Source organism: Sycon ciliatum, chromosome 11 (genome assembly GCF_964019385.1).
Source record: "Sycon ciliatum chromosome 11, ocSycCili1.1, whole genome shotgun sequence".
Lineage (NCBI taxonomy): Eukaryota > Metazoa > Porifera > Calcarea > Leucosolenida > Sycettidae > Sycon > Sycon ciliatum.
The window spans coordinates 9,269,362-9,291,421 of NC_088653.1; the positions used below are offsets into that span (position 1 = coordinate 9,269,362).

Consider the following 22,060-nt stretch of genomic DNA (forward strand, 5'->3'; position numbering starts at 1 on the left):
GTGATAATGGATTCTCTGCATTTCTGAAGAAACAGCGGTAATCATGCAGTTTAGGGTCCCAAATTATTTCGCACTTTCCCAGTGTTCAGTGTACTGTCACACGCGTTTTCAGTGTACTTTCACCATGCTTCTTCTTTTCTCGTGTGAAAGTTTTGTTTCCTGTGGATTCTGCCTGGCTCACGCATCATCTCTGACGGCTGGGCCGCATACGCGCAGATCAGGAACATCGACGGTGGCATACCAGCACGCGTCGTCCACGACGACAACTTTGTTGATCCGGACGACCGAACGATCCACACCAACAACGTGGAAAACATGTGGATGCGGGCCAAGCGCCAGCTGAAGCGCAACTTCGGCACCTCGCGAGAGTTGTTCCCGACGTACCTCTGCGAGTTCGTGTGGAGACAGAGAGTTCGCGCGGAAGACAACACGTTCGGCTCCCTGCTCCGCTGTGTTCACCAGCAGTACCCAGTCTGACCTGTCCTCGGTTTTCATGAAAATAAAGTTCATGATGTGAAAGTACACTGAAAACGCGTGTGACAGTACACTGAACACTGGGAAAGTGCGAAATAATTTGGGACCCTAAACTGCATGATTACCGAAACAGCTGGATGCAGTCAGCCAGCTTTGAGATGTCGGCCTCTGACATGCTGTTGCAATGGCTGAAACGGTGGCTGCAGTCGGCATATCCCGAAAACAATCCATGGTACCGCTGCTGCAAGATTTCTGCATCAGCAACGAGCTGCTGGCAACGAGTGGAAACCACCTCAACTGGAGGAGACATCAGTGCTCTTAGTACGGCAGGCTGCAGTGTGCGATGTACATGGTTGCCCACGAAGGCACCGCCATGGAAGGCTTGCCGATCAACATTGTGTGTTTGGAGCACAGACTCGAGACTTGACGCGCATGGTCCTGTGACTTTCTTGTTCTTTCTCATCTCGTCTAAGTCATGTACGAGTTTGCTGTGCTCAGCACTTGCAGCAGTGAAGGCGTCGCTGGCGTCTTTCCACAGTTGCTGTATTGCTGCAGCTACAGTGTCCATGTTGACGTTGGGAAAGCTGGCCGGTGCGTGTTGCTGCAAGAGCACTCCATATTGGAGCTGCTGCTGTAGTTCATCGCTCTTCGCCTGGGCATCTTCCATAGCTTGCCTGGCGGACCGAACTTTATCGCTGAGAACTGTTAGCTCTTGAAACTGGAGCTGATCATCTGCACACGGCTAGAGAGTTGCTGCTGCCAGTTTCACATCCAGTTGTTTGACTTCAGCTAGGTAGATGTCATACAGCCATGCGAAAATGCCGAGATCCAGATGAAAAGACGGAATAACAACGTTGCTGACGGGAATTGGCAAGATAACTGGGCGGATGGCATTGTTGTGGTGCTTGGCTTGCGAAAGATTTGCTCCAGAGGCGGTCACCGCCAAGTTTTAGCCGAATCTCGGACTCCAGAATGACATTTCCGTGCCAGGTCAGCCACCCATATGTGTCGTACAAGTCCAGATCATCAGATCATCACGATGTCAATGAGATTTGGCATGTACGCCATGCATGCCATCACTATGCTGCCGTCTTTCTTATTCATTGGCACTTCCCTTGCTGTGTATTGTGGAACCTGCTGCGCAATGAACGAACCTAGTCTTGTCCAGTTTCTTCTGTGCGCTGTATGTCGGTGTTGCGTGCGTGAAAACATTTGCTTCATCTACATCCATTTAACTAGTACTGTGTGCTGTCTGGGGTCCAGGAGAGTGTGATAGGGGTATTGCTGTTGTGGATGAATGTTGTGGGACTGTTGTGTGATCCATTTCTTTTCTTTTTTTTTGTACAGCAGAAAGCTTTGAAGCAAGTTGCTTCTGCTTTTTTGGTGGACGTCTACCCTTGTTTGGTGCAGTGTGGCATATGTCGCAGTATGTGCGGTGATGTGGCTTCCACACTTTGATCGCTCCACATCCATCCCCTACAAATGAGTCAAGGCAACCTTCTCTCAGACAACGATCTAGCACACGTTTGCATACATGACAAATGTGTGTAGGGTGGATCGCAGGGTCATCCTGAGAAATGTCGACCTCGTACACATCTTGAATGATCTGGCATAGTCCTTCACGTTGTATTTCGTGGACACAGCCATGTTTGCAAACTTTTTGCCAACAATACTGCAGCAGGTAGACAGCAATGCACCGTGTTCATCCATTTTACACACTACTACTAGCACGCGATACGGTAGAATCGATGGCCACGGAAATCGATCTAGTAGCACGGAAAGACAAACAAATTCAAAAAATCGGTAAATGAAGTCACCCAGGCACCAGGAAAACTGGCAAAGAAGACGAGAAAACTTTTACAAGAGAAGAAGGTAGCTGTGAAAAGGGCTGATAAAAGTGACGAAGGGCAAGTCGTCAAGGCAAAGGAAACGCACCTCTGAAGGAATCGTTCCTGGAAGAACACGGCCAGGACGGGTATCAGATGAAAGAGGATCGCGAGAGGAAGTCATGAAGCGTGTTTGTACTATGAAACCCGGTCGATTGGAAGGGGAAAGTGGAGGTTTCCTCAAGAGAAAAAGAGTATTTTCAAGCAAATCAATGACAGATCGATGATGAGATTTTTGAATTTTCAAATTTTTGGACGCCATATTTTTTGGCCGAGTACATGACCATCGTGACAGCCGTGGATAGTCGATCGAGTCCACGGGAAATTTTTGCAGATAATATTTTTTTCGAAAATTCAAAAATACAAAAACAATTTTTTTTTCACAATGGGCCGTTCAGTGAAATCCAAGAGACAAGAAAAGCTAGAGCGTAGCTTCGCTGAAGCTGGCTGTGACATGAACATTGCTGAAGAGCGCGAGAGTTCGCCGGTACAAGGGTTGTCCCATCGTTTTCGTTTGCCGGACACAGACACACCACATGCACGTCCACTGCCGAAGCCAGTTTTGCTTCCTGAGACATTCGGAAATCAGCCAGGCCAAGATTTCACCACGTACATGAGGCATTTCGTCCACACATGCGAGTTGAGTGGGTACGACGACGAACAAAAGCTACGGCTACTACCTGCTCGCCTTGTTGGTACAGCTCATGAGATGTTCACCGAAATTCTAACTCACACGCCTGACATGAACTTTTCCGACACAGTCGAGGCTCTGCATGTCCGTCTTGAGCCGCCCCAGCAAGCATTGATGCACGAGGCCAGTCTTCGCCAGCTAGTGAAGCTGGCGAGTGAAACTCAGCACGGGTATGCCACGGAACTTCGTCGGCTCGCTCGTCGAGCCTACCCAGGACAACAAGGTGCACTGCTTGATTCAATGCTTTTGCAACTTTTTATTGATGGCCAGGCATCGAAGGATTTGCGCTTGGCGTTGGCGTCACCTCGGCCCACTGATTTGGATGCGGCGGTCCAAAAGGCCATCGAGGTAGGTGCTATTTATGCTCGCGAGCAGGCCCGCACCGTACCTCACCAGTACGCACAGCCCGTATTTGCTGCTGCTCCGGAAGTGAAGCACCGTCGCACCGCTCATGGTCGTGACCCCTACACAGCAGTCGGTCCACTGAAGTCGGAATCTGAGCGAGACCAGTTGGCTTCGCTTTTGTCGAGTTTTGATTCGCGTCTCTCTGCTTTGGAGGCGAAAATGGAGAGCGTGAGTCTGTATCGCCCCACCCGACCCCAGCAAGACCATGTACGTTTTGTTGCTCGTGGTGCTGGTGCTGGTGCGCCTAGTCGTGGTCGTGGCCAGAGTTTTGCGAGGCCTGTCCGTGGAGTGTGCCATGGATGTGGTGAAGAGGGCCACTTCATTGCATCTTGCCCGCACGCAAAAAACTAGGTTGGACTGGTGACACGGGGCCGCCGTCAGTCGTCCGAGTGGAGCCCCTCGAGGAGGTATGTGGTGCGATCTCACCCATTATTGTGCACGTTGATGTTTGTCTTTCGTCTTCGTCTTCGTCTCCTGTTGTTGCTCTTGTTGATTCTGGTTCAAGTGTGTCGTTAGTGCATTCTAAATTGTTGCCTAATTTGACAGAGCGACCTCCTCTAGAGTCTGCTCCGCGGTTGTGTGCAGTCAATGGCGCACAACTTCCTGTCGTTGGATCCATGGATCTGTGTATGTCGCTAGGAAATCTGTCTTTCCAGCACACGGTTGTTGTCTCTCCTGGTATTCACTGCGACATGATTCTTGGTTCCGATTTTTTGTTGCAGCATGGTGGTGTATTAGACATTGCTCGTGGTGTTGTGATGTTTGGCGATGTGTCTGTTCCGTTGCACGTTTCTGGTTCCGGGTGTCCTCCGTCACGTACGCCCTATGATCGTATTGTTCCGCGTAATACTTCCTCCTCATGTAATACTCATACTCCTCATTCTGAATCTGATGCATGCTCCGACGATGTACCTGTTTCGTCGTATTCTTCTCGTGTTGCCTTTGACGATTCATTGTCTGCACGGGTTGTTGAACCCATGGCTCAACCTGGCGTTGTCCCGGCGTGTGCGCCCGAGAGTGTGGCTGACCCTGTGGTATACTCATCTCGTGTGGTGTTTGAGATGGAGTTGTCGGTACCTGCAGGACATGTTGTCTTGGTGCCTTGTGCAGCTGTTGATGTGTGCACGGTTGCGATGGATTGCGTGGCAGATCCATTGGAGTCCTTTATGGCGAAGCATCCAGATGTGGCAGTGACTCCTAGTCTTGTAACTGTTGGCCCTAACCAAACACGTGTGGTTGTGGCTGTTGAAAATCATGCAAATCATCCTATACTCATTCATAAAAATACCAATGTTGCCGAACTTCATCAAATTCCTACAGATTGTGAACATATTGACGACACTGAAGCTATGGTTTCCTCAGTTTCACCCGACCCGATCCCGCTAACTGAGCAACGCAAGAAAGTCATGGATGAATATATCAACGCACAAAATCATCTCTCCACAGAACATTCTCGCACGCTCACTGAACTACTTCATGATAACCACGATTTATTTATCTTGCATGATGATGACTATGGCTACTGTGACATATTCCCTCATAAAATTAACACAGGACAAAATAACCCTATAAAACAACCTACCAGGCGGATTCCATATCACCGCCGGAAGGCTCTGCAAGATCTACTGAATACGCTGTTAAAGCAAGGCATAATACAAGAATCGATTAGTCCGTGGGCATCACCCATAGTATTGGTGCCAAAGAAGGATGGCTCTCTTCGACTCTGTATCGACTACAGGAAGTTGAACTCTGTCACCGAACCTGACGCCTACCCGATTCCCCGGGCGGATGACATGCTTGATTCCCTGTCTGGCTGTCGGTATTTCACGTCCCTTGACTTAGCGTCAGGATACTGGCAAATAGCAATGGAAGGAAGCGACAAGGCTAAGACGGCATTTACCACGCCACTGGGCTTGTTTGAGTTTAATGTTCTGCCGATGGGCTGCAGGAATGGCCCAGCGACATTTCAGCGCGTAATGGAAGCAGTCCTGAGTGGCTTATGTAACACACCGGCCCAGCCATTCTGCCGTGTGTTCTTTGATGATGTCCTGAATGCCAGCGAAACGCTGTCTGGCCAACTCCAGATTCTGCTGCCCGTGTTCGCGCGAGTTCGGTCCGCTGGACTGCGGTTCAATCTGAAGAAATACTCCTTCTTCCAGGAGGAGGTCACTTTCTTAGGACACCGCGTGTCAGCGGAGGGCATCTCCCCGGATGAAGCCAAACTCGTCGCGGTCAGGAACTGGAAGACTCCGAAATCTGTCACAGCTGTCCGCGAGTTCCTTGGCTTCGCTGGATATTATCGCCGCTTCATCCGTGGGTTCGCCCAGCGTGCTGCTCCGCTGACTGCTCTGACAGGCAAGAATGCTCGCTTTGCGTGGTCGAAAGCTTGCGAAGCGGCGTTCCAGGCTCTGAAGCGTTCGCTTGCCAGTGCGCCGGTGATGGCGTACCCCCAGTTTGAAGATTCAGCAGGTGCATTCATTCTGGACACCGATGCGAGCAATGTGTCGATTGGTGCAGTCCTCAGCCAGATCCAGGATGGAACTGAGCGACCAATTGGGTACGGCAGTCGTGTACTGACGAAAGCTGAGCGCAACTACGATGCTAGCGATCGTGAGGCCCTTGCTCTGGTCTATTTTGCGGAGTATTTCAGGCACTACTTGTTGGCACGACCATTTGTTGCCAGGACGGACAATACTGCGTTGACTGCACTCCGGAACCTGAAGGAACCCCGCGGACGGAAAGCACGTTGGCTTGACTGTTTATCCGAATATGAATTCCGGGTCGTCCACCGTCCAGGTCGCCAACATCTGAATGCTGATGGTCTGTCGCGCTTGCTAGCCGAACCTGAAGCACATGTGCACAGTGAGTCTCTGCCACTGGCACCAACGCCGAGATTCTTCCTCCGGCCGTTTTTGTTCGTCCTCCTGGTGCCTCTGCCGCTGGACCGTTGCCGGATTGTTACAAGCCTCAGAGTCGTCTTGCTCCGTATGCTGATCCTGCTCTGTCTGAGTGTTTCACCCGATATGATGCTGCCAGTGGCAAGTTTGTTCGTCCGCCTGAAGCCGTTTCCCGTCCTCCCGACTGTCAACCGCCTGCCGTTACTGCTTCTCGTCCTGACCCGATTACGCTGTCCGATGATGATTTGCCACGCTGCGTTCCGCCGCTACAGCCACCGTCGTCTGATCCGGTCCGTACTTCTTCTCCTGTTTCTCGTCGTTCTGGCCGTGTTCGCACTGCACCTGCTCGACTAGCTGACTATGTCCTGGACTGAGTTTATTATTTGGTTTGTTTTCTTTTGTTTGTTTCCTAGGTATTCCGTTCATTCCCGTGGACGTGAATTTTAGCTAGGGGGGCACAGTGTAATAGGTGTATTTATGCCACGACCTGAATACTCACTATTCGTATTTCCCGCTCGTTCCCCTTGGCAATGAGCCACTCACATAGAAGAGCGCATGCTCCAGGTTCTGTTCTGTTGTAGTCTAGTCTTGAGTTGTCGTTGTCCTGTTCTCCTTCTGTTTACACTCTTATCGAATACTTCTAATTATCCAATCATAATACCCTTGTGTTCCGGTGTGAGGGGGCATCATTAGCCGGGAGCAGCTAACACTTCCACCAAAACTGGGTGACTGCGCCCTACTAGATAGGGATTTGTAATGAAAAAGTCATTAAAAACGCCGTTTCGTTCTTATAAAAGGGCGGATGACCGCGTGCGTATATTGTATTCTTTTGGCGGCTGAGTCGACTGGTTTTGGTCCGAAAAGGCTGCGATGCAGCGTTCGGCCCTTATTCCAAATCGAACACGGCTGAGTAAGCGAAGACTACAACTGGTGAAACGTTGATTTTAGGGTATACTTCCCCTTTAAGAAATGTTCTCCTCGCATACTTTACTGTCAAACAGATGAACACTACGTCACTGATAAAGAATTTTCATCCAGCGCATGCGCCAAGTGTGAATAGCAATTGCATAGAGCGGTTGTAAGTTGACAAACCCCCTATTCTTTAATTGTTGTTCTTGTGTGTGTTATATATACGCAGACTTACCTTCAGCTGGAGGAATTTTATTCCGAAGGCCAAGTGGACGCTAACACTCTAGTTGTTCTAGTTAGCGGGGAACAACTTGTTGGGAAGTCGACACTGATCAAGACATTGAGAAAAGAAGGCACCAATGGCACATCAAACGACTCGAAACGAACCCGAGGCATCCAGATGTCCAACTTCACTGATGAGTGTGGTCAGCATTTGCGTATCAAAGATCTCGCTGGGCAGGACGCGTTTTCAGCGACACACGACATTTTCTGCCTATCCACATCAGTACCAAGCCTCGGTCTTGCTGTTGTCAATAGTAAATGGGACGAGAAACTGATTACAACAAGCTTAACCACCACAGTTGGTCGGTTTTTGAGCCGGATGCCACCATCGGTAACATCAGGTCAGTGCGATATTTTATCAAATGCATTTTTGTTAAATTTTGTTAAATGTCGGCATGTACTGTAGCAGACATGGAAATTCAGTTGATTGACCGGGGCCGGCGCCCTCAGCGCAAACAGAACGCTGCGTGCAGTACACATGTTGATCCGATACGACCAGCGCTCTGCAGAGCATAAATGCATGTGTGTACCGTTTGTCCACCGCCGCATGGCGAGTGCCCTGGGGCCGCTAGATGTGTGACCGGATTTCCATGCTCACGACAGTATATGAATGAATGAATGATTGGGGTATGTGTTTGATTCTGTATACTGGTGCAGGGAGGGCACTGTGTGTGTGTGCATGCAGGTATGTGTGTGTGCATGCAGGTGTGTGTGTGTGTGTGTTTATGTGTGTGTGTGTGTGTTTATGTGTGTGTGTTATTTATAGTGGTGTGCATGGGTAGTCGGATACCCATGCAGCCCGTGAGGATCTCGTGTAGACGGGTACAGAATAGTACCTGAAAAGCCGAAGTCGCTGATGGCATCATGTACAGTGCACATGTACAAATTCATATAGTACTCTGCATGTCTATCCAGTGTGTAAGGGAAGGAGTGCATTGTGCTGTCACCATGGAAACATTACCCAATAGGGTATCCGTGCTACCCGTAGAAAACTACCCAAAAAATCCCTGAAGAAAAATGCTACCTGACTCAGCCCTAGATATTCATCTCTCTGTCCATGGTAAATGCCTGTAATAAGTCCTTGGGTTGAAATATTGGTGAAGGTCGAGCACATGTGCGTCAATACGGGCCCGGGAGCATATGTGGTCGCGGTGATATTTTGGATACGTGAAATCAGACTGATTTTCACATGAACAAACAGTTTTATTCACAAGTGCTGTGCACTACACTGTACACTGTACTAACGAATTGTTACTGCACATCAAGCTGAACATGCACTGCCCCATGTACTGGGTCTTTCCTTTTGCCCATGTATGTTCACACGGAGGTGGTCTAGAAAATGAGATAAGAGTGTCGACACATGGCACCTGGGCGCGTGCACGGATAGTGGACATTATACAAATCTTCAAGTTATTCCAAACTTTCCATAGTTGGTCTTTTCACGCTGTGTGTGTGCAGTGGGTAACAGTTTTACCACACAGAGCACTATGGTCTGTGCCTGAAGTTATGTAACACTGCCAGTCTACTGGATACCCTCACTATCGTGCTGCCTGAATCACGTGGCACAAGTCCACAGACTTGTCACGTGCACATACATGCAGTCAGGGAAAGTGAGCTTTGTGTTTGAGAAAGAAATTAATTATTTTATTTTTGGGCATGGAATAGTCGTGCCTCATCTTTGCTGCAACAATGAGCCTATAACTGACAAGTGAGAAAACAGCAAACAGCTTCTGGATCGAAAACGTTCAGATCCGTTATTGTTGCGAGCCTTGAATGGAAGAGCCGTGCCCTTGGTTCAAATACTCTGCTCCCTTCTCCAATTGAGCAACGTCCGAAATGTCCATACAAAAATTGTCTACGCCCGATGGAGCCCAAGATTTTCGGAAACATTCAGAGAACTCGCATCTGTCTTCTCCATCTCCAGACTTTGCTCTCTAGAGATCTGATAATAGAATCAGCCTGGTCGGCATTAGCTGCTTCTTCTTCATTTGTCGCAGAAACAGCTGCGCACACTTCTGACTGGCCTGTGCAGCCACTTCTCCAGTAGATTGCCAAGGTTTTCAGCCCGAGACCGAACACATGGAGGTCAGGCATGGTTCCATCCTCACTCACGAGATATATCTTCGAGGCCGGTCATAACACCCTAGTATGTACTATCGGTCGCCAATTCATTTGATGTAGCATTAGCACAATTGCTTTAAAACACTCTTTTGACCAATTTTTTAGCTGCATACTATGATATTGCGGAGAGTGTGTTGCTTAAAATCACCTTTCCTCAAATCTCCACACCACAAATATATATATATATATATTTTTTTTTTGCGTTTCCCATCTCTTGTTGTTGCAAATACAGACCAGCCGTTCAATATCATGATCATTGCGACCTTCCGCGACGAGATCAAGAGAGAGGATCATGGAGAACTTGCTGCAAAGCTTAACACAAGTTGTCGTAGTGTCAAGGAGGAGTTTGGTGATAAACTCCGCTTTCGAGGACGCTTTGCTATCAATGCCACCGTCAATGACGCAAGCTTCGAAAGCCTGAGAGAAAGACTTTCTGAGGTTTGCACAGATATCCTGAGCGTAAGTAAAACTGTACACCATGTTTCAATTACTACTAGTGGAGAAACTAGGAGATAGTAAAGGGATCAGGAAAGATAAAGTGTGGTAGGGAGAGGTATAGATGGAAAGATGGAGAGAAAGAGGGAGAGGTATAAAGAGATAGATAATGAGAACGAGAAAGAGAAAGAGAAAAGAGCACAAGAGAAGGGAATGAGAGAAAGAAAGGCAGAACGAGACGAAGAGAAAGATGGACAGAACGATGGAGAGAAAGAGTTAGGGAGACAGAGAGTGAGATTTTGAGTTAAAGATAGACAGAGATAGAACTGCAATGCACACCAGTGCATTAGACAGAGTTTATAATAATTTTTGGTGATCCGCACTTGCACCTCTCCCGTTAATTGTGGATTTGGTTATGAAAGAACTATTCATACTGGAAAGCAACCTTATACGATGTTCCAAGAATGACCTTTACAAAATAATGTGCGGCATAGAAAGTGGCAAGCTGCAGGGATAGTGCCTGGATCATGGCCTGCCGAAGGGAAAATATGGATCAGCGATTTTTGGTCCAAGACCACGTGGCTGTGAGTCTGATCTACTCAGCCACCAGGACAAGGTCCTAGGGGTCTGGTGATTTTTTCTCTTCTTAGGCAGTTCACTTCCCCGACTCATACTTTGAATTATCTAATTATCCATGAGCACTCGGCCGAAGGCCAGAGATAGGCACCCACCGAGCTAGAATCCAGCAGCCAAAGGTGGGGCCATGCATCATATGGATATTAAATGATGGTAGGTAAACAACAAAGAGAAACACACAACCCTTTTCTAATTATCGATCATAGGAAACATGAGAGGGTTTGGAGGAAAATAGGACCGAAAGAACTCCACCACCCACCCCAGAGCATTACAAAGCAAGGACCTTACGCAGGATAGCTGCCGAGCCAAGGAGAGCATTCTTTTGCCATTCAGATACAAAGCAGTAGCTGGTGATACCGATGGTGTCAAGGTATCCTGCCAACTGTTTGGAAACATGCCCTAAGTCCCAACTACCACAGGAACAATCTGAGTCTCAACTTGCCATAGGCGATGGATTTCGCGAGCAAAAAGTTGATACTTGGCACGTTTCTCAACGTCCTTTTCAGCAACGCGTGGATCACCAGGTACAGCAATGTCAATGATCAGGGCCTTCTTGGCAGATCCATCAACCAGAACAATATCAGGCCGTCGGTGCTTAGTGAAGTGATCGCACCGGATGGTTAAATCCCACAGAATCTTGATCTTCTTGACCTGCGGAGAGATTTTGGCATCTGAAGTATCTCTATCTTCAGGCACATTATCCTCGGGTGCAGGATGCTCTTGTGGCATTGCATTGGTGTTGGTATGCTCAAGGACTTTTCTATACCCGTGGTATGTGCAAACGTGCACTACTCCTACTCGATGACTGGAAATACTCTGCCGCACTATTAGACTTCAGCGGAGCATTTGGTACCATTGTCTGTGAGAAGGCGTTGGCGCGGTTTTCAGACTCTGGAGCTGCCACTGATGTCGTTGCCACTCTGATCTCGGACACGACGATGAGAGTGAAGCTCAGTTCTCATTTGGGCAAAGCATTTGCTACAAATATCGGAGTAATGCAAGGGATCCGCTCTCTCCCATTATGTACAATGTGTATTCTGAGGGAGCCATGCGCCACCTTGATCCTATGCTATCGCACTTATCTTTACCAGCACCAACCACCCAATATGCAGACGACACAACAATCCATGACACGAAGAGGCGAGAAGTCGAGGAGATGGTGGAGAAATCAAGTGAAAAATTCAATGGTGGTAACCTAATATTAAATATTCAGCAAATACAATATGCTACAGTAAGTAAAGCCGACTCCTCTTGGCGATCTGTCAAGCTGCTTGACTCTTTGTTAGGGTCCGCAAAGGATATTCAGGCAAGAATAGGTGCTGCAAATAGAGCGTTTGGCTCGATTTCATGGAAGCCGCATAAACTGAGCTCCAGACAGTTTGTATGTTCTCTGCCCTCATTCTGCCTCAGATCCTGTTGTATAACTGAGGACTGTGGGCACTGACACAGCAACTCAGTACTCGGCTGGATGCGTGTCACCGAAGAAAATTGCGGTACCTGCTTGGTGTTGTGTACCCTCACCACATGTCAATTGTTACGGTGTACTCCTCAACGCGACAAGGCCCAGTCAGCACTACCTGTCGCAGACGTCGGCTGCTCTGGCTGGGCCATGTTGTTCGCGATGGACATAACTCAGCGTCCTACCAAGCACTGGAGATGGCAATTAATACCCGGTACATCAAGCGCCCACGTGGCCGACCCCATCTCAGATGGATTGACAATATTAAAAATGATCTTAATCACGCCAATATTGATATTTCTGACTGTTTTGAACTGGCTCTAGACAAGAAAAAATGGCTGATGCTTGTGGAAAAATGTGCTGCGCTTGCGTAGTTGTTCTTACTGTGGTGTTTCATTGTTCATCTTTTGTTTATGGCATAATGCCTTTTGTTTGATCATCTCACATGCGGGAAACTCGCAGTTGCAACAAAATTCTATTTCACCATACTTTTATGGAAGCTCTTCCCTTTTCAGGAGGATAATACCCTTCCTCCATTAAACGAAGATGTGCGCTGCTGAAGAGCGGTTGCACTTTTCGGTGCTCCGCTCTCTTGGTGCACATCGATAGCACAGAAAGTAATGGCAACCTTCTGTGCTTGTTTTACTATTGCCAAAGACTGTGGAGTAGTGGACGAGCGGTGCTCTGGTGTTTGTTTTGTTTCATGAAGAAAGTTTTGAGAAAGCCGGTCCACGAAATGGTCAGCAAAGGAGTTGGAGGAAACCAACAAAAAAAGGGACGGAAAACTCACGAGCGTATAAGTTGGGGACATGAATGTCCGAACTCTGCGAGAGCTGGGCAAGCTAGATATTTTGCTGAAGGAAATGGAACGACTCAAGCTGGATGTTCTTGGTCTGTGTAAAACGCGTTGGAGCGGAGAAGGCCATTTCACCACCGGTGACAAGTTGGTAATTTCAAGCGGCTCGCCGGCACAATCTGCGCAGTCGCTGCACATGGATATCCCCTGATGGTCGCACCCGTAATCTAATCGACTACTGATGATCAGCAAGTCGTGGTTCTCAAGTGTGCTGGATTCCAGAGCTCGCCCTGGCGCTGAATGTGACACTGATCACCATCTAGTTACATTGAAGTTACGTACCAAGCATTTCCGTCAGGTTCGCTGCAAGTCTATGGCTGTGCGACCGTTCGACGTGGCGAGACTGCGGAATCCTGACATCTCGGAAAAGTATTCAGTGGCGACTGAGAATCGTTTCAGCTTGCTGCAGGACCAGTACAATGAGGAATGCACACCAGATGTGTTGTGGGATCAGATTCAAGCGGTAGTTATGGAGGTTGCGGAGGAAGTAGTTGGGCGCAGAGGAAGGAAAAAGCCTCCCAAGCCCTAGATCAGTGAGGAGGTGATAGCTCTGGCAGAAGGAAAGCGTATAGCCAGATGCACAGGTGAGGACCAAGAATACAAGGATCTGAAACTAGAAGTGCGCCGAAGGATTCGCTGTGACAGGAGAAAGTGGTTAGAGGATAAATGTAAACACATTGAATCTTCTGGGAGGAACCATGATGTCCGAGAGTTATTCAACACCATTAAATCCATTAACAAATCATCATTCCGGCCAATCAATGCTGCTGATGGCACGACCCTGACGGAGAAGGAAGATGTATTGCTGCGGTGGTGTGAATATGGGCAGCAGCTATTTTGGCAGCTGTCAGGAGATCAAGGGTGTTGGGCCTCGGCGGAGAATGATGCGGAGGAGCTTCCATCGCCACTGATTACCCCTGAGCCTGTGCCTCTCTTGGCTGAGGTTGAGCGAGCCATATTGTCCTTGAAGAAGAGGAAAGCCCCTGGACTTAATGGGATCGTGGCAGAACTGATTCAGCATGCATCCTCAGTTTGTGTTCTATTCCTACATATACTTTGTTTGGAGATTTGGAAAACAGGGAGATTGCCAAAAACGTGGAAACATCAAGAAATCGTCGTGCTACCCAAAGCTGGATCAGCTAAGGAGTGTTCCAACTATCGGACCATTGTTCTGATGCCACATGCAAGCAAGATCCTTCTGACAATTATCTTGAATCGTATGAAAAAGAAAATAGAGGCTGAGTTACCAGATGAGCAGGCTGGTTTTCGAGCTGGTCGCAGTACTGTAGATATGCTCTGTGTTCTGCAAATCACTATCGAAAAATCTCTTGAATGGCAGAATCCTGTATCCATTGAATTTATCGATTATCGTAAAGCCTTTGACACAGTTAACCACTTACATCTTTTCGGTTGCCTTTTGGATTTTGGTTTCTTTCGCCATATAGTTTGTTTGCTCCAGAATCTTTACACGGGGATGAGCGGAGTTGTCCGATGGAATGGCTCGCATTCGCTAGAGTTCGCCATCAAGAAGGGTGTTGGGCAGGGCTGTATTTTGTCCCCACATCTATTTAGCCTGTACACTGAGAGTGTTATGCATGTTGCTGATGTGGACAGTATCGGTGTGAGCATCGGAGGACGCCAGCTGTCGAACCTACGATATGCAGATGACACGGGATTGTGTGCACATCCATCAGAAGTGTCTACCCTCGCCATGCTGTAAATAACGCTGGAAGAGAGAAGGGCCTGGCACTGAATCTGTCCATAACCAAGATCATGCATATCGAAACTTGTACTGCTGGTGCAAACGATACTGCTTCAACGCCACTTGTGGTCGATGGAGAACGAATTGCAGAGGTGAGCAGTTTCAAGTATCTGGGATCCTGGAAGACAACAAACGGTGATTGCAGCCTCGATATTCCTTCAAGAATTGCCATGGCGAAAGAGCGGATGCTGCAGTTAGTTGACATCTTGAAAGACCACAACATCTCCAGACAACTGAAAATCCGGATAATGCATGCCCTTGTGTGGTCTGTCCTGCTGTATGGAGCAGAGAGTTGGACTCTCCGGAAGACAGATGAACGACGAATACAGGCAGCAGAAATGTGGTGCTACTGACGTCTGCTCAGAGTATCCTGGATGGAGAAGCGCACAAATGAAAGTATCCTGGTGGAGTTGGGAGTGCAGAGACAGCTGCTAGCCAGGGTCAAGATACGCAAACTGACCTATTTCGGGCACACATGCCGCCCATCTGCCTGCGAGCTTGTACGTGACGTGATGTTTGTTGTCGTGGACGGTAAGAGAAAGCGTGGTCGTCCGAAGATTTCCTTTGCTGACAATATCGTTTCGTGGACTGGTTTGTCTCTGCATGAGAATTGCCAATTGGCATATGACAGAGATGCCTGGCAGTCACACTGTGCATCTACTGCTTACACAGCTGCATAATGTCGTTTATTATTTTTGTTTTTAAATCACTAGTATCGTAAAATCCCGCCAGAGCGCCCCGTCTCTCCCATCCGCCCCTACCTGACTTCTTGTCAGGGACGTGATTGATTGTATCCTCGTATGACTCTGTCGCAGTCTGTGATGCCGTACTGTACTGCAGATGCGTGCTCAACCCCGTTGAAAATGTACGCAACAGTGCCCACCCTCTTGACCAGGGATCGCACAAACCCTGCGTTTGCCGGGTCTGTACGACTCCTGGCTCTTTGGTCGGTGTACAAGATGCACGAACAGTTTTCGTAGGGTGCGTACTTTTTCATGTAGCACTGAATGTGGCAAGTAGGACTCGCCCATCCGCCCCTCCCCACCTGAAGGGTCGAGGAGGTAGGGGCGCTCTGGCGGGATTTTACGGTATTATTTTTTCGGCAACGCAGAGGATGATGATGATGATGATTACACAAAACTTCGTTGTGTTTATTGTCTTCTGTTCATGGTCTCTTTTGTCGGCAATAGACAAACATTTCAGTGACCTATCCCCTACATAGGGTAGCCGCAGTGCCGACTATTGTTCTGACAGGCTTTTAAACCTCCAAAAAGCATTGGCGGGTTTAGGGGGGGGGGGGGGGCGGGGGAGGGGGGGGGGGGGCGCCCCTCCAAAGTTTGGACCTTGGTTTCGAAAAATAAAAGACAGGGCGCCGGGGCTAGCTAGGCTAGGCTCGGGGCGCGCGCGGCCTGAAACGATCGTCCAAAAGCGGGATCACGCGTGGTTCGCTGTTGATTGTACACACTACAGTCCAGACTCCAGAGTACTGTCTATAGACTACAGTACAGACTCGTACAGGCTACAGAGTGCAGTGAGCATGCACGGCTACAGAGTGCAGTGAGCATGCACGGCTACAGAGTGCAGTGAGCATGCACGGCTACAGAGTACAGTGAGCATGCACGGCTACAGAAACACGGAGGGTGACCTGACTGTGTACACTGTACTGTTGTACAGTGTGATCCCTGCGGGGACGCGCTCGACGCATCTTCAACATAGAGTGTACGTACAAACATCGAAGAAAAGTCTTCCAGTCAACCAAAACACGATTCGAATGCCGAGGGCTCGGGCGATCATCCTCGTTCGAATCGTGTTTTGGTTGACTCAAGGACTTTTCTTCGATGTCTCAGCGACATCCCCAAAGACCAAGCTCTAGCCAGCAGAGCCTGGGTTTTTTTGTAAAGCGTTCCTCTGGCGGCGCAACTCCTGCTGCCGCTCCAACAGGAAACAGTGGGAGTGATGAAGTCGCTGTTGTTTCAGTTGAACTTTTACTTTCGGAGCGGACTGACACTTGACAGTCACACTCCGCCAGACGTGGAAGTACCTGTTGTCAGCGAGCAGCAATAGCATGAAGAACAGCGCACAGTGACAAGTGGACATAGTACCGCCGCCTATGTAGAGGATGCTTTGAGCAGTGAGAAATTGTTGGACAATCTCCTAACAGTGAGAATCAGCATTAATTATTTATAACGACTTGTGCAGGCAAATATATGCTGTTTATAATGAGCGCAAAATTGTGTCCGAAATTCTGAAACAGAATCTATAGCGGTAATTTTGGGTGGAAAGCAATTCCATAATTTGCCGATTTATGTAAGAAAAGGGAAGATGAAAATTTCCCATGAGAGTTGAAAACAAACTTGTTTGGTCTGCGTTCACTACGAAAAATATTGATATCAAAAAGGCATAAGATATGAGGTTGAAAATGGATGTATTTGAAAAGAATTGTAATTTCAAGTTTAGAATGTATAATGTAAGTGCGTGTACAGAAATACTGCTCTAAGTGGTGTGTGAGATTTACGGCTTCTTGACATCGGTTTTCAAAATGGCTGACCTGGGACAGTAGCATGATGTCTACCCCCACCGCATCCCGGCCGCACCCCCCCCCCCCCCCCCCCCCCGTCAGCCAAATCCTGGACACGCCACTGAAAAGGGTGGAGTTCTTTCGAAAATCGGCACCAGAACACAACCCCAGCCAGGCCCAGACGACACTGAAGTGCGAAAATGAGAAACTGTTTAAAAGATGCGTTGCTCGAAGAAGCCGGCCAGCCACTGCATGCCGTACCAGCACGATGTTGCACGTCCGCACACAGCCAAAATCAATGCAAGTGTGTTAGCAGCACAGGGAAAGCAAAAGGGTTTGACATGCGGGTTGCCATTCAGCCAACTCAAAGTCCCAATCTCAACTTCGACGACTTGGTATTCTTCCACAGCCTGCAGGCACACTGGTCACTTGTGACGAAGGAAACCAGAAATAAGCTTCTGCAAGCTGTGGAAACATGTTGGCATGAATAGTAATACCCCATTGCCAAGATGAGGAGCGTTTGCCTGTGTCTGTATGCCTCTTCTCATCAAGGCATTCTGGAGAGTGGCAGAGACAACAACTACCAGCGCCACTGTGGAGGTCGTCAAGCTCACAGTTCTGGCAAAGAACTTGGCGATTTCTAGTGTTTTGGCAACTTGTAAAGGCTGCGGAAGAAAAACGAAAGTCAGCGGGGATGCAGACACGATATCTTAATGGAGTCGTCATGAGATTCAGACGAAGAGTGAAGCTGGACTGCTTTGAAACGAGCTGTATGACATCTGTAAATAACTAATCCCTCATATGCTGCTGTGTTTTCCACTTTTCAAAGTGTGTTTGTAGCCATAGAATGCTTTAGACTGAACTGTAAATATGCAATGAAGTTTCGCTTACGGAGGAAGTACGTCATTAGTGGATTGGGTTCGTTCTCAGTGACGTATACATACATCATTAACGATAAAATGTTTAATCATGTTTGTGAACAGAGTGTACTTTACCCACTGTGTTGATGTGCATGTTCAGAAATCTTGCAAGCAACCCAAAGTGCTCGGGCAGGCAGAGGAAATATTGGCACAACTGCATGACAACATCCAAGAGCCATTCTCAACAAGTCGGAAGTTCTCTCGACAGCTTTGTGCTGCTAGCCACGTACAGTATGATGACGATGAAGATAGCATCAACACCGCACAAATCCGTCGATATCGCAAGATCCTCAATGCGTATGGGCTGGTATGTACATACTCTGCAGATAGAGTAGTTTCAATTTACTTGCAGTAGATGTATTTCATGTTATGATGTATGTCATCTACGTCATGTACATCTCTAAGGGATCATCGCAAAAGTGTTTTATCGTCCCTGAATGAACATCGCTCATTTCTTACTTCGACCGCCTCCAGTCCTTATGAAACAAACACAGATTGCTATGCTGGATGACGAAAATCACATGCATGTAAATGTAGTCATGTACATATGTATAGTATCAGTCGACTTGTGATTTTTTTCCCGATTTATTGAAAACTGGCACCCTACCTTTTTGGTGTCTCCCGCACATAGTAGATATCCTGCATGGTGTGACCCATGCAATAACTCCTTGCCACATTTGAGGGCAGAAATGCCCAAGAACAGGGAAGTAGAAATTCAGCGAGGTTTACAAAATTTAGATAGCTATGCCATGGCAAAATATGTGGAGAAGTAAATCCCAAACCCAGAATGAGATTCTTGAGATTTAAAGTGGGTTTGTATCCTCAATTCGGCCCAGATTGAACTTTCAAAAGCCAGCCGGACAGTTTCCGATGAATGGACTGTAGTGTCGGTCGACTTGCGATTTTTGCCCCCCCCCCCCTCCCACCCCCTCCAACGAATAATGCTCGTTTCAGGGACAAAACAAAATTTTGCTACGACCCCTAAAGTGCATTTGTTCTTATTCGTTGGTTTGAGGGAAAGATGCAACCGGTTTTATTTGTTCCTTCTTCTTTTACAGCCCATATCTAGAACATTCCGATGCCCATCCTGCAATTAGCTGTAGTTTATGATCTATTATTTAGTGCTAGACCAGCTATACACCGATACTAGTAGGTTTAAGGCTGCTGGAAACTTCAAGGTGAAGTGGAAATTGTGGGACAGGTTTAGTGTGTTGCTGTGCACATTATGGCTAGCTGGGGCTTGACAGCAGGGGACATCACCTACAGATTGCTGGCTTTAGGCTGATAAAGAGATCATTGAGAACAGGTGCATTGTGCTTTACACCTTAGATGGATTGATCTTCAAAAGTGAGTTTATATGAGGGTGTGCTGCATAGTGCTGCTTTGGCTGGCACCAGAGGGTTGTATTCGTGTTCATGAGAGGATACGTCAACTCAAGCCAGCGAATCTGTACCCGTTTCCCTTACATCCATTTCTTTAAAACTTAGGATGGTTCATTTAACAGGTATGCATTGTCTCTCAATGTGGGGTCAGGCAAAGTGTACTGTCATGAGGATTGGTTGGTTGACTTGCTTTGTTTTGTTTTATTTTGGAGGTATTTGGCCTTTTTTAATATCCTTCTGTCTGCGCATGCGTGTGGGATGTGTGTGCATCCATGCTTGGGCATGTTGGCTTACAACTATGTGTGTTGCTGTGTGTATGGGTTTGCATATCGTGTTTTTGTTTCTAGATTGTTTCTTTCTCATCCCCTGAGCTGGACGACATCATTGTTAACCGACCCAACTGGTTGCTCTCCAAGGTCATTGGTCTCATCTTCGCACCACCTGGGCTTGATGATGAAGATATGCTCCACTTCAAGGATGGTGTTGCAATGTTCCGAAAAGTCCTGGACAAGCTCAACAGCTGCGAGGGAGCAAAAGGTCAGGGCCGTCTGCTGCTGCAGATGGTAATACAACTAGGTGTGTTGCTGCAGGAGAAAGAAAGGATCCTGGCACCCAGCCGTCTTCCGACCGCTGACAACTGCCTCGGCTCACTGGCCAAGAAAGATTCATCATCTCGGTCGGCGTGCGCAGGAGTCTCTTTCACGACTCAGCACTGCTTCTCCACTGCTCTTGTTATCCGGCTACAGACAGAGCTGTACGCCTATTTCCACGAGCTTCACGGCATTCCTGCTGAGCTCTGGAAGAATCTGGTGGTAGTGGCTCCAGTCCATTCTACAGCCCGTGGTTGCATCTCCGTCACGGACAGCCTGCGCCAAGCTGTCGCTGTTGTCCATGCGCCCGTTGAAGATTCGCTAGATGGCTATTGTCTGCTGGCTCTGTTGCGCAAGGTGTTTGGTGACCTTGAAGCACAGTATAGCCCGGGCACTAGCTACTCCACAAGGATCATCAGCTCTGCTTCGATTCGTCAGCACCTCCACGAGCCAAGCGACAAGTTTGATTTCGCTGTGTACGATGCAGAGCAAGTCCGATCATCCGTAGCAACAAAGGGTCATCTCTCCACTAGCCAACGTTACGTTGATCGTGCCCCGCTTCTTCTCGAATGGCCGGTCAACCATGCTTCACTGCTCTCTGCAAAGTCCTTTGAGTCCATCCGAGAAAGCCTTGGTGAGTCCGACCTGCCTGCACTAGCCACCTGCCTGGGCCTTACATCACCACCTTCATCACGTGAGCACAGTAATCATCTACACACTGCAGCAGCATTGGTCCACAGCTGGGCAGTTACCGACTACCATCACACCTCGACCAAGCTTCACCAGCTGCTACTGAAATCACCGAACGCCAAGCGCTTTGCAAAGATCTGCAAGGTGCTACGGCAGCATGAAGAACTGGTGAGTGTGATCGCCTGTTGCGTATGCCCCTCTCTCTCTCAGTCTCTCTCTCTCCCTCTCTCTTTCCCTCTCTCTCTCTCTCGCTCTCTCTCTCTTTCTCTCTCTCCCTCTCTCTCTCTCTCTCTCTCTCTCTCTCTCTCTCTTTCTTTCTCTTTCTATTTCTCTTTCTCTTTCTCTTTCTCTTTCTCTTTCTCTTTCTCTTTCTCTTTCTCTTTCTCTTTCTCTTTCTCTTTCTCTTTCTCTTTCTCTCTCTCTCTCTCTCTCTCTCTCTCTCTCTCTCTCTCTCTCTCTCTCTCTCTCTCTCTCTCTCTCTCTCTCTCTCTCTCTCTCTCTCTCTCTCTCTCTCTCTCTCTCTCTCTCTGCCTCTCTCTCTCTCAGTCTCTCTCTACTTCTCCCCCCTCTCTGCCTATGTCTCTCTGTTGATGTATGCAAGTTGTTCTATCATTTTACTCAACAAAACATCTGTCACCTACCATTACCCAATGCACAATGTATTCTCGGCCGTGTACCTCTCATTGATTTCACTCTCAGTGGTGTGGATGATATTGACACTAGCTGATGTTGATATCAGAGCCATGTTTGTTGCTTGTTTGTATATTTGTTACTCTCCACACTGCAGCTGGCGACCGATTTCCCAGACATATTCCGGAAGCGTCAGGTGCAAGCCGTCCAGCCGGTCTCTGACGGAGCTATTTCCTCCACTGTTCAGTCAGACTCCGCGGAGAGCGTTCCTTCGACCAGCCAGTCACACTCTGATCAAGCCAGTCAGTCCACTGCTGCTCGGCAAGATGATGCTGGTAAAGTTGAATGTGCTCAATACACCATGTGTGCTCCCTGTATGCTAGTGTTAGTTTACTTGTGTGCAAATGTCTACTTCACACTATCTTGCAACACAACTTGATCTATGGGCTTGCTCAGGTCTCAAAGAGAACTTCAGTTTGCATGGGATTCTATGCGAAAAAATGAATTATTTTCTCTG

General features: G+C 48.1%; 1 protein-coding gene across 1 annotated transcript in view; it reads left to right on the plus strand.

Moving 5' to 3' along the window:
- Positions 1–22,060, plus strand: part of LOC135827329 (uncharacterized) — a 350,751-nt gene that overhangs the window by 312,965 nt on the left and 15,726 nt on the right. The window contains exon 21 of the mRNA XM_065339849.1: positions 21,795–21,878. Within this exon, the coding sequence (XP_065195921.1) occupies positions 21,795–21,878 (84 nt within the window). The remainder of the gene's footprint in view (positions 1–21,794; positions 21,879–22,060) is intronic.